At 40.8% G+C, this 12,862-nt stretch overlaps 1 protein-coding gene across 2 annotated transcripts in view; it reads right to left on the bottom strand.

Moving 5' to 3' along the window:
• far1 (fatty acyl CoA reductase 1) overlaps positions 1–12,862 on the bottom strand; it is a 28,805-nt gene continuing 15,943 nt past the window's right edge. The window contains exons 4-13 of one of the 2 annotated variants that reach the window (XM_080875785.1): positions 12,150–12,325; positions 10,315–10,494; positions 8,462–8,639; positions 8,075–8,119; positions 7,650–7,777; positions 7,492–7,559; positions 5,489–5,660; positions 2,404–2,533; positions 1,054–1,181; positions 1–298 (exon numbers count right to left, since the gene is read on the bottom strand). In XM_080875785.1, coding sequence (XP_080731911.1) covers positions 139–298; positions 1,054–1,181; positions 2,404–2,533; positions 5,489–5,660; positions 7,492–7,559; positions 7,650–7,777; positions 8,075–8,119; positions 8,462–8,639; positions 10,315–10,494; positions 12,150–12,325 — 1,365 coding nt within the window. In that variant the 3' untranslated portion in view covers positions 1–138. Of the gene's footprint in view, positions 299–1,053; positions 1,182–2,403; positions 2,534–4,803; positions 4,976–5,488; positions 5,661–7,491; positions 7,560–7,649; positions 7,778–8,074; positions 8,120–8,461; positions 8,640–10,314; positions 10,495–12,149; positions 12,326–12,862 lie in introns of both variants that reach the window. The other variant, XM_080875786.1, reaches the window with a different exon arrangement.

The following is a 12,862-nucleotide window of genomic DNA, read 5'->3' as shown; positions in this document are numbered from 1 at the left end:
CAGAGACTGATGTTTTTATTGTTTTTTTTTTCTTTTCCAAGCACTTTGAACACAAGCACCTTTCACCATCCACAGCCAGTCTTTTCTTAATTTCTTTTGTCGCTCCGCCTCGCAACCCGCCACCACGTCCCTCGGTCACTATCTCATGGTCGAAGAAGCTTGGAAGTAGGACAGGAATTTGAAGCAGAGGCTCACCACAAAGTACCAGATGTTTCTGGCCATCTGGGATCGGGCAATGAATATGCGCCAAATAAACACCACCAGGATGGTGTTGAAGGTGTAACGAATGTTCCTCAGCCTGGAAATAAAACAGATTGTGAGACATGCGATACACCACCTTAGACTGTTTCATATTGATAATGTGTAATTTCCAATGAATGCTCTCTAATAATAACCTAATTAATAAGACTCACAGGTGTTAAGACATGCTTGTAAACTGTGTATAAGCGACCAACCAAACAGTAATACCATATACATCACACTGTCCTGCAATGGTCGAGTGCAGCATGTACCAAAGTCCTGTACACTGTACACAAACTAGGACACTGGTGCATATACCCTGTGTACTCTTGTATCAGTATAATAAGAGTGAGTTGGATGTGCCAAAGTAATACTAGACAAATATTGTGTAGCCAAGTTATAACTAGTTGGCCATCTACCCCAGTGTGGGTCTTGCATAAACACCCCCTCCCCAAAGAGGAAAAACAAAAAAACAAAAAACAAACCACCCTGCATTTTTACTTTAATCAGCCAATACAGTATTTGGATTTGTGAGCAACAATTCTGCATCTTTTGTGCAAATATTTAAAAATTAAATATTAAAAAAAATATTTAAAATATTTAAAAAAATTTTTTTAAATATTGTCAATAAAAAGTTTTCAAACCCATTAACGAAAAGTTGCATACAGCACATTTAACTGGCGATGCAGAAAAGCATCTTTTGTGTGGTGAACTTTAAAGAGCCTGCCAGAGCCCATCACTTTGAATGCTACTACTTCCTGTGTCTCTGTGTTGGAGGAAAGGATGACAGATTTAATTTCATAGACTTCTTACTTGTTGAGGTGTTTGCGTGCAGCAGGCAGCCCCGACAGCTCTTCGTTGAGGACATATTTTTTGGTGCCCATACAGTAATTTTCCATGTACTCTGCCCAGTGCAGCTGACGCACGTCAAAGTTAAATATCTGCAGCAAGAGAAACAAGAAACACCCTCAGTATGCCTCAGCAGCAACATTTGTTTATGAGAGATGTACTCATGACAAACCTTTATCGATTCTGAATTAACAAACATTTAAATCAACTCTCAACAGGGGACGCTTTCATGGTAAGAAGGCTGCATTGTGGATCTGACAGTGTTCCAGCTTACTGTGGCAGTTCCCCCCCCCCAGTGGTGCCTTCTAGGAAATAATACAAGCGAGGCACTGTGTGGTCAACTGTTGGGGGACGTGGGAACAGAGTCTCTGCTTCAGTAAGGAAATTCAAGCCCTTGAATCCTCCGTCTAAGGAGCCTGTATCCTCGTTAGGCGAGACAAATGCACTAAAAAAATAAATAAATAAAAAATAAATTCTGTGAAATTAAAAGTTTAACTTTGCTAATATAATGTAAAGCAGAGGTGTCAAACATAAGGCCCGGGGGCCAGAATCAAACCACTGGACAGCTTGGAACAAGCCCAGTATTTTTAAGTTAACTGTATTTTCATAACCGTTACAGCTTCTCCTACATAAAAACATCTCAGATGGCCATTCATGCTACACCTAAATAACGGAGTAACCCATCCACTATAGAAATTTCTGTTCTTTGCAACAGAACTGCCGTAGAAAAAGTAGTGAATTCATTTAATAATTTTCATAATTAGTCTGGGCAGTGAGCTACCAGAACTTTCTGTGAACTTGCACATTTATTTATTACTTTAAGCTCAAAGAGGCATCCCAGGAGATTTCCTTCTTTGCTACAGCAACATTAGAAAAACTGTTGAATTTGCCCTTCTTTCTTAAATTACTAAGACATCAGGGATTAAATGTGTAGCTAAAGTTCTGAGATGAAAGTATGCTGTATGTGGCCAGTGTAACATGAATTTGACGCCCCGGATTGAAAGCATCTGATTATTTTCTCGAAAAGACTCCACAAGACGTCAGTGTCGTAATGTTGAGTCCAGATTCCTCCAGACAGTTGCAACGCAGAACAATGATCCCGTTCACAACAAACTGACGTCAGCAGTGAATGAATCACGCTCTGCCTTACCAGCAGACTACTAGACATTATCACTCTGGCACTCCACTCTGCCACAGCGTGTAAACGACTGCAGCGTGGGCGGGGCAGGCACGGGTAACTGAGGCACGGAGTGTGAATGAAGCAGTGTGCGGAGCGATGATTAAACATTGTTTAATCATCGCGACCCTCCCTACCTTTTTATCCTCAGGGCTCATCTGGGCCAACAGCATGGCCATGTTGTCAGTGTTCCACACCCAGGAGTGACTGGTGAAATACTCCAGTACCATCATGGCTTTGTGGAGGCGAGTGATCGTCTTCATCATCCTATGGCAAACGGCATGTAGCGGAGGGGCAGTGTAAGGAAAAGACAGCAGTGTTGTGGATAAATAGTGTTTGCAGAGTAGGACCAGAAGGAAGATGAGGAAGAGGACAGGACAGATAAAAAGTGGTGGGATAAAGAGGCAGGATGAGAAGGAAAGGAGAAGAGTATGCCAAAGTGTTTGGGAGCAGGGGCAGAGGTTAGACAGTCTAGAGAAATATTAGGCTATAAAAGACAGGTACCAGAGAGAGCAATGTATATATGTATGCATATAAATTAACCGTTTGCAGTCAAATTTGTTATTCCTGTATATCTCAGATCGATTTGACCTCTCCGATTACGCTATGGGCATGACTTCACTGATTTGCACATTTGATTAAGCTGATCTTGATTTAAAAAAGTGATCATTTGAGCTGTACAGTGCTATGAGATTGCATACGGTAGCCATCAGCCACAGCGTTAACGCAAATGACAGAAGAAGTGAACACTCAGTGTTACAAACCACATTCTCAAACTAGTGCCAGAAACCAAAGGTACATCTCAGCTGATGTTTGCCCATGACCAGATTGCTTCATTTGAGTTTTCTAACCAATCTGAAACTATTAGGTAGGTGGAGTTAATGCTGTGGCTGATTTATTGATCTAAACTTTGAGTTTTTATTGTTCCCATCCTGTCAAAATCTTAAAAAGTGCCAAGAAAAAGTTTTAAGCTTTGTGGAAAACAGATTTGTCAGCTACTCCACATCATTTTCTTTTGCCAGCACTTTTTAAAACTTTCTTACTCCTGGAGAGAACAAAGGAAGCATGTTGTAGTTTTTCCAGACAATTTAAATTCAATCGTGTAATTAATTTTATTAAACCCCAGATTAGGACATTTGGAGGTCATACTTTTTTCACAGTTTTTGGTAAGGTTATAGCTTGCCTGAAAGATAGGAGTATTTTCCAAGCTTTTTCATAGCACTGCAAGTCAAGGTGGCAATTTCTCCCCTGCGGCAAAGTGAGTCACACAAATCAGCAAACAAATCAACTGGATTTAATCTGTTTATAGGCCAGGAGGACAGACAGTTCACTCAAATGAACCCATGACCCAGTCTAGGTCAATATTTTACCCAAAATAATTAAAAGCTCAACACAAAAATGAACTAAATCAGCTTAAGTTCCTCAGAAAATAAACTTACAGTGGAGGTGATATTGTCCTCCTGGTAACACAGATGAATCCAGTTAGGATACTTAATTTTTGTGTTAGTTCAGATGGAGATAATCAAATTTTTAGTAGGAATGATTCAAGGTGATGTTGTGATCAGTGTGCAAAGAAGCAGCCAATATTGTTAGCAGGATAAAAGGGATCCGAGTCTTCAAATGCCACCTTTTTTGTCATCCAGTAAATTGTAAATGTTAACCACTTTTGGATCAAATTACTTCAGACGTTTCAATTTGTCATGAACAGAAATGGCAGGCTGCAACGCGAGGCCTGTAATGCTGTCCTTTTAAACTGCTACACTAATGAAGGCAGATTGATATGACTCAGATTCCTTCTGCGAACACAAATGATTCAAAGATGTGACAAACATGCATGGTTGATCAGCATACAGAAGCAGGGATAATCATTTCTTGTAGCTGGTGACAAAGCCAGTTAGGTTCAATACAAATTACCCATTCAGCCATCCATGAGTATTTCAGACAGTTAAGCACAGCAAGTTTTGTCCAATTCATTTTTCATTTATTTTTATTATTTATTTATTTATTTAGAATCAGAAACAGCACTGCTGATTTTAAAACTATAAAGGTGTCACTTTTGCCGTCTGAAATATTTGTGGCTTTAGAATTTAGACTAAGAATGAATTACCAATCAGTTTGCATGCAGTAGTGTTGTTTTCAGTGAGACACAAGATGTCCAACTGAGCACAACTTTCTCGATTGGTCAAGAAGTCTCGTGGTGCCTCAGCATTTTCCATGATTGGGTGAAGACCGGCGGATAATGGATGTCATGTTCACAGCATGGCTTGTTCACGAAAGAAGAAAAAAAAAAAAAAAAAAAAAAAAAAAAAGGCACGTGGCATCTTCTTTGAATTGAAAACACATGCTCGGATACTGCCTACATTAACAGCTGACGTCAAGAAAAGACACTGCAAACATTGTTCCTTCTGCCCTTGTTTCCACCTTCCCAGGAAAAAAAAAAAAAAGACATTCAGGGAGGAGTGGAGTGTGGGGAAATTGGGAGAGGCAGGGGGCAGACTGGCAGACAGGAGAGGGTTGAGGGGCAGTTGCAACCTTACCGGGGCTTCCGGCCCATCAGCGTGAGATAGCCATCATAGAGCAGGGCTGGCAGCGTGTGGCTGACAGTGGTCCAGTACTGATTAGTAAAGGGGTTGGAGCGTAGATTGACATTGGGCCTTCTGAAAGCCTGCTCTAAGGGATTGGTCTTGAAGGACATGTTTATACAGTACTCTGTAGGAGAGAGAATCACATATGACGGAACAGGAAGGACACAGAGGACGAGAAGAAAAGGAATGCACGTTCATTTTCTCCTCCTTTTGATACAAGGAAAGACGCAGGCCCACTGTAATCGTCTAATTAGCAGCACAACAGAACACTGGATCTAGTCTTTGGAAACAAAACAAGACAGTTTGAGTCCACTTCAGTCCATTTATGAGCTGGACTGAAGTGAACTTGGTGCCGAGGTTTTGGAAATCTAACTGAAAATACAAACATTAGAAAGACGCAAAGAGTGCAGAATCCAGCATGTTCAGGAGAACAGCTGGGTTATACATTCTTCACCTGCAAAACTGCACACAAGCATCTTTAACACAGCAGCACTGCAGCTATGACGTTAGGCTACTTCGATAAAGGAAGGGTGACAGTGTAAGCCGGCGGAAATGCGAGTGTGTGTGTGTTTGGGGTAGGGGGTTCTGTTAGAACAGCAGCGGCACGGCACATCCGAAACGGCAATGACGAGGTTACCTGGGTTCTCGTCCAATCAGCCTGAGGTACAGATCATAGAGGAAGGCCGGAGCTTTGTGGCTCACGGCGATCCAGTACTGATTGATTAGGTGATTGGATGTGAGATTAACATTGGGCCGACGGAAGGCCTGCTCAAGGGGGTTCCTCTTGAATGTGGATATTACATGGTACTCTAAGAAACAGAAGGTTGTTCAACACAAGTCATCAATGAGCAGCTTTAAGATTGCCGTTACATTGTTTTGCCTTTATGACTGGCTAGAAGGTTGAGCCATGTGGGAAAACTATACTATATGTTCTGCAGATATACAAAGCCACAAGGTTTGTACCGGAACTAGAAAAAGTTAGATTTCCTAGTTTTCAACTGCCTTAGCTGTTAGGAAACTAGCTAGACAAAAGGGTGCTAATACAATAACAAATAATGTAAGGTGAATAACATCAGGCATCTAAAAATGGCAGCATTACAGGGGATGAGGTGTGTCATAACAGCAACTGATGCAACCAAATGTGCACCTCCACCACCTGTGTGGCGATCAGCCTGCAACTGCTGCGATTGGCCTGTTCAGTCCTGTTGACTCCTCCTCTACATTTGAGCTACTCGTTACCGCTGTTGAATGGCTCAGTGTGAGAATAATCACACTTCACCTCAATATGAGAACTCAGCAACCTGTCCAAACTATCAAAATGGATGTGAATGCATGCTCCATGTGGAGAAAAAATTTGTAATTTCTTTAATTAGTCCTCAGGAACTGTTCTCCAGGGTTCTTTAAGGGCATTTAAAGCTCTTCTTTGAATTTTGGGTGCCCTTTGTTCCATTCTCTGTCGAGATGATCCTACACTTTTCCATCCAGGTTTACTGTGTGTTCAGGATCATCGTCATGCTGAAAAATGAAACTGTTGCCAAGCAGATGGTACTGCATAGTGGATCAGTCTACAGAGGCACGTTTGTGTTCACAGTTCCAATTTTGACAAGATATCCAACAACACTGGGTAAAATGTAGCCACAAACCATGAGAGAGCCTCCACCCTGCTCTATAGATGGGTGTAGACACTCACTGTGAACCTTTGACCAGCTCTGTACATACTAATGATTTGAACAATAATTTCACATTTGGATGAATCGCTCCATCAGACCTGTTGCCGCTGGTTTTTGCTCTAGTTTTTGTGCAGTGTCCCTGTCTCACTTCTTTTATTAGTGAAAAAAGCAGCTAACAAAAAAAACTTTAAAGGACCTTTAGAAAGCCTGGAGAACTGTTACTCACGGCCACCAATAATAATACTAAAGAAATCTGGCAACTTGGAAGCAAACTAATTAAATGAGGGGTGGCTCAAGACTTTTGCACAGCACTGTATGCAGCAGGAGTTGTCAAGATCTGCAAACTGAGAAATTGTGTAATATCATTTAAACCCTGAGGCGAGCCTCTACATGATCTGGATAAAGTCATTTCGTTCTCAGTTCCTATTTGAAACTGTGTCATGCTGTTATCTGTCACCTTTTTAATGCACAGTGCAACTTTAAACAAAGGGGAGTGACTCTCAAGCTCGTTCTGTCACGGTCGCTGCCACCCTAATTTTATATATGCAAGCCCTGCACCTGGCTCAGTAATTTAACTGCCAGCACACCAGAATTCAAGTTTTAGGACATAGCGGTTTTACATTTAAAAGCTTAAAACACTGCACTTAGAGCAGGAGCTACAGTTTAAACCATGAAATTTAAATGCAAAGCATTAAGAGAATTCAGCACAAATACAGGACATGATGAGATTATGAACAGTTTTCCAAAATGTGCAACTTCTATACTGGGGAAAGATGCGCTTGGGATACTTTACTGCCCTAAATCAATATCCATAAGGGACAGGTAAACAAAAGCTTCTGCTTTGGGTGTGGCAGGTCGGGAATCAAGTTACAGTGAGGGTATATCATTAGACGCCACGTTAAAGCGCATAAGCTTCCACTGTCAGGGGCTTCCCCCTCATAGGCTGCGTTTAGGCAAGAAATTGTCTTACCGACTTCTCCCCAGCGAAACGGGTTAATCCCACCAGTTGTACAATTGTACACGGGTATGCTTTTAGGCCTGCCGTAAAAAGGGAAAGATGTCAGAGGAACTAAGATGAATTAAAAAACAAATATTGACTAAAGTTGTGTTAATGTGTGGGTCTCTCACCTGTTAAGCACCTGTGATCCTGAGTACCAGCCTGCAGCCAGCGTAGTGTTGATGACCACATCTACAGGAACCAGGTCAGCCACAGCATTATTAGATGCTCTCATTGTTCGGAGGATCCCTTTACCAGCCTAAGAGGGGGTGGCGTAGAGGAAGTATTAATGCAACCGATTTGTGGAAAACACACCACAATCACAAATCACACCACAGACTTTATAACAATTAATAAACCACAACTAGCTCTTCAAAGCAAACATACGGCACAGTTGTTTATGTAACCAATCATCATGAATAACAGTAAATTACCACCAGAATCTTAAATACTTCAATACCACTCAAAGCTCTCTGATTGTGCTGTAAATACGAGCAATCATAAAACAGTTTAGGCTTCTAGACCCCACCTACAGTTATTTTTCCTGTGTACTTACTGCAATGAAAATCCCACTGGGTCCATTGAAGTTATCAATCCAGCCCTGAAAGATAGAATATTAATGTTGAAACAATGCGCTTACTCACCAAAGCTGAATGACAAAGTTTAACAAAAGCAATGAAAATATTAAAGCTGAAATATAACTTTCAGGCAGATGTTCAACTGACTTAATAAAAAAAAATAAATCAATCACACTGCTGCTTAAACTTTAGGAGAATTCCCACAATTGTGCTTGGCAAAAAGGAGAGGTGAAGAAGACCAAATTTGGGGGGGAACAAATCCAAATAATATATAAAAGACACGATTATGCATTGTTCTTTACCAATTTAAGGTTCTACAGTAATAATGAAAACGCAGCGTAACACCAGCATCTGGAATTACTCACTGGGAAGGGCTCTTTCCAGCTGGCTCCAACTATGGAGGGTCTGACAATGCCTACGTTGAGGTCTCCAGCCTCCTGCTGCACCATATATTCGGCCAGAGATTTGGTGAAGGTGTAAGTGTTGGGATGTTCTCCAATTAGCTTGGGAGTCAGTGTAGATACCAGATCGTCATCCATCCAGCTGGACCGAGAGAGACAGAGAGAGATTAGCCCTGTATTTGCTTCATTTAATTTTATGACCTGCAGGGCTTTCCAGTCTGAAGTAAACAGAAATATTGCTCATTCTCCAGTACTAATCACTGTGTGGGTGACTGCCCCAACAATATTTAAACCCAGAGAATATCCAAAAAGCAATGGCACATTCCCCTCAACACTTTGCAATACGTAGGTATTGTAGGTTGTCACATCTGTCACTAGCACTACTGCTGCTGTTCAGAAAAACTCTCTTCAAGTGTTAGGAAGCCACACCTCCAGGGGAGCCTTACTCACACAAAAAAATCAAACCAGCTGTAATTACAGGACAAAAGTATAACAGCCAAAACAATATTCATGTCCTTCTTTTCACTTTATTTTCCTTTAGACTTAGAATTCACCAACTGCTTAAACCCGTTTGTGTAAAATGTCATCGTCTCTCCCACGCTGCACCACGCTCTCATTACACACAACATTTCACTAACAAACACACCAGGGGAAAGGGCAAACAAGTAGTAATGAGCTACATTAAGCTCAAATTAAAGCCAAACCAACAGCGTTCACTCATCAAAGATTACTCTAAAACTACAATGAACAAAGAAGGGATTTTGGGACGGCCGTCAACACCAAAAACATCCAAAATCTCTACAATGTGGAATTCAGAAAGTTGTAGGCATCTCAAAATGGCAACTTCCATATTTTTGCTTTTTTTAATAAAAAAAATAATAAATAAATGGACATGTATACATATCCATTTTTTATATACAGTCTATAGATAATGCGTGTAAAGAGAATAACTGCTGTTTGATGCACAAGTTCATTAAATGGACCAAAATACCTCATTTCATTACCAGTGCCCACAGTTTTATTAATTTATTCAGTCTGCAGAAAGTCTGCTAAGCAATACGATTTGCTCTTTTGGACTGTTCTCAAGCGTGAGAGAAAAAGAAAAGGAAAAAAGTCTCCAACAGACCAGGTGGGAAAAGAGTTTAACCCTCTCTTCCATGCAAACCACATGTGATTACACTCCTAAAAATGTGCTCAGAACAAAGAAATGCAAACACGAACAACACAGTTGTCATGATTACATAACTGGAACAAGGTAAAAAGAGAAACCTGAAGAGCGAATTACGTGTGCCAACAATGCCCATCTGCTCCACCTTCCATATAAAATCCAAAGTTGGGCAAAAGGACAAATTATATTCCAGCTCATTAGGTCGTTTCACTCATCACTATTCAACCGCTACACAAGAACCTCGAGCAACTCTGCCCATCCAGAAGATCAGTGTGTACTGTACACAACAAACTCTGCATGCTGTCTCTTTGCACACGCACTCAAACGTTCACTGAACAGCTCTGTACATAAAATCCCCCAGAATCATAGCACTAATCTCTACTCCACAGACTTTACTAATCTATCTTGAGCCATTTACTGTAAAGCCAGAGTTAAGCTGAAGTGCTTCGCTTTATTTCACTGGCATTAATCTTGAAATGCACTTCCTACTTGCTTTTAAATCCATCAAAGTCTGGAAAAAAAAAAAAAAAAAAAAAAACTATTAAACTTAATGCTGCCATTTAGCAATGACTGCTACGTCCTCATATCTGCACACGTGAAGCAGACGTTTGGTGTCAGTGCTGTTTGATCACATTCCAGATAAGCTTACTCCAGAGTATCGATGAGTTTTCGGTAGTCTACGGAGGGAGAGTAGACAACTTCCTCGATGAGCTCTCGGTTACAGTTGGCATAGGCTGTGGAGATGTGAATAAAAACCTCCAGGTGCTTCATCCTGTGAGCCAGGGCCAGCATCATCTGAGTGGCCAGGACATTCAGCTGCACTGCATCCCTGAGTGAAAGAGGGTAAAAGACAGGATAGTACATGTCAGGAAAGCAAGACGTGATTGCAGCTCCACCTAAAAATGCTTACTTCCGTTTTGATTACATAAGGTTCACATATCTGTCGTCGCAAAACACAGAAGTATCATTTAAGCTTCCACAAACAAAAGTTCCTTATCAAATGTTTACCTGACTCCTAGTCTGACTCAAAATCTACACTACACTGATGTGCACAATTTCCTGCTTGCACACTGCCCGAAAACTTTGAACAAGAACACAAATGTCCACAATACTAATTATAAACAACATCCAATTCCACCCATTTAGCACAAATAATTTCCTCCAAGCATAATGTACCATCTCCAAAAGGCTGCAAGAGTTAAATCTCAAAGCAGCTCCAGGCGTGCCCTTTGCATGCCGGGTCAGGTGTCATCAGTCTGTGTGGTTCAAAACAACAGTGGGCAGTCCGTCAACATTGCTGTTTTTTTCTCGTGCCGCACCAAGCAAACACTGACTCCATCACCATTCATTTGAATAAATAACAGCTATTTTTAAAAAAGGCAGTAGATCGCACACACTAAGGTGCTGCCCTTTACCAGGCTCACAGAATTTAATAAGAAGAAACTAAGCTTTTAGGAGAAGCTAAAAGCAGCAAGTTTTAGGCAAAGAACGAAGGAAGGTGCAAGGTCAGAATATAAATGAGCAAAGCTACAATCAGGAGCCCCAAACATAAGACCATACAGCTTAAAACTAATATAGAAATTTAACCCTTTAAGACCTACCATAGAACCAAGTCCGCCAGAGCTTATATTATATTTTTACATGCTGTAGTGCCATTTTTGGGAGCATTTCAAGTTGCTATACATCAATACAACCATTATAGCCCAAATTTTAATAATATGGATGCATTAAGTGCATAGCAGTTACATAAATTGCAAAAAAGTGCAATAAACTACAAAAAAAATTGAAAATCGTTTTATCCCTCAAAATTGTAACTACAAAAAAGTTAAAAATAGTTTCCCACCACAGGAAATTTATTTTGAGTGTCTTCACAGTTTTATTTTTGAAATACACAAATTTTTATATACTGCAGGAAAAACGAAAATAAATATTATAATGCAAATATGCAAAAAAGCAGCATATGCATCAAAATAAACTATTTCCAGCAGTGCAATATGAGTCCTAAGCATCCCAGAAACGACACAGAAAGTCATAAAGTCAAACATAACTTTTAAAAACACCAGTACAGGCTCATGAGGCCCTGATGGTAAAAAACTACATTTCCGCGAAAATTACGTCACTTCCGGTTTCAGGCAGGTAATAGCGGACATGCGAAAGTTCGCTCTGACGTCTATTCCAGCGTAGGAAGTGTTATGAACAGCTGATCAGATCGGCAAAGCGTGTTTCTGAAATATTATGTTTTTGTTCCTGCAAGCGCTTTTTATGCAGTTTTTGCAAAGCTTTATGTGGAAGGAAACCGTGACCTAGGACAAGCTGATGGCACAAGATGTAAGTACAACTTCTCCGGTTTCATATGCAAAAAAAAATTATTGCGCTAGCTTACGTGGTTGCAGTGCTACCGGGATTTAAAAATAGTTATGCAAAACAGAGCGTGCCCGCTCCGACCAGTTTTAAAGGGTTAAAAAGAGGAAAAAAATAACTCACTTGAGTGGCTCACTAAAGCGGACAGTGGCAGCACAGTGGAAGACGATGTCAATGTTTTCAGCAAGGATGCTCTGGTCCGCTTTACTCAGATTCAGCTCCGGTTGTGTGAGGTCAGAGTTCACTGCAATGATCTTCTCTGCAAAGTCTGGCTGATCTTGTTGCAATTTTTCAAACAGCTAAAATAGTGAAAAAAGTAAAGTCAGTACGACATGGAAATTACAGAAGACCATAACCAAATACAGATGACTGTCATGCTGTAGAAGACCCCTTTTTTTTGACCTAGTCACAATTTAGGATGAAGAGTCGTCACTTCTCAGACCAGCCTGTTTTTCCTTGTTTTTAAACATTGCATTTGGCATCAAACTGGAAAACTGTTCCCAAAGAATGTGGTAGTATCACGGTGTGGGGGGTTTCTGCACAATCTTTATCAGAAGCTGCTTCACCAACATGTTGCTGCTTGTCACTCTGCAAAATTGGCTGAAACTAAAATAATGACACTGCGATCCCAGAGCCTGATCTGAACCCCACTGAGACTCTGAAGATGACCGAGGACAAATTTTGGCACACGCAAGCCACTACAGTCTCCAAACTGTGGAAGTGATGAAGTAAGAGGGGAGAAAAAGACCAAACTAGAGCAAAATGAGAAACTGCTGGACTTTGCAAAAGTGCAAAGGCAGTCCATCCAGAGGGTGTTTGTTGTCAATGTGGCAAAA

Source organism: Rhamphochromis sp. 'chilingali' (genome assembly GCF_963969265.1).
Source record: "Rhamphochromis sp. 'chilingali' genome assembly, chromosome: 2".
In the NCBI taxonomy this organism is placed as follows: Eukaryota; Metazoa; Chordata; class Actinopteri; order Cichliformes; family Cichlidae; genus Rhamphochromis; species Rhamphochromis sp. 'chilingali'.
Note: the sequence above shows the minus strand (reverse complement) of the source record. Positions and strands in the feature narration are given on the sequence as shown.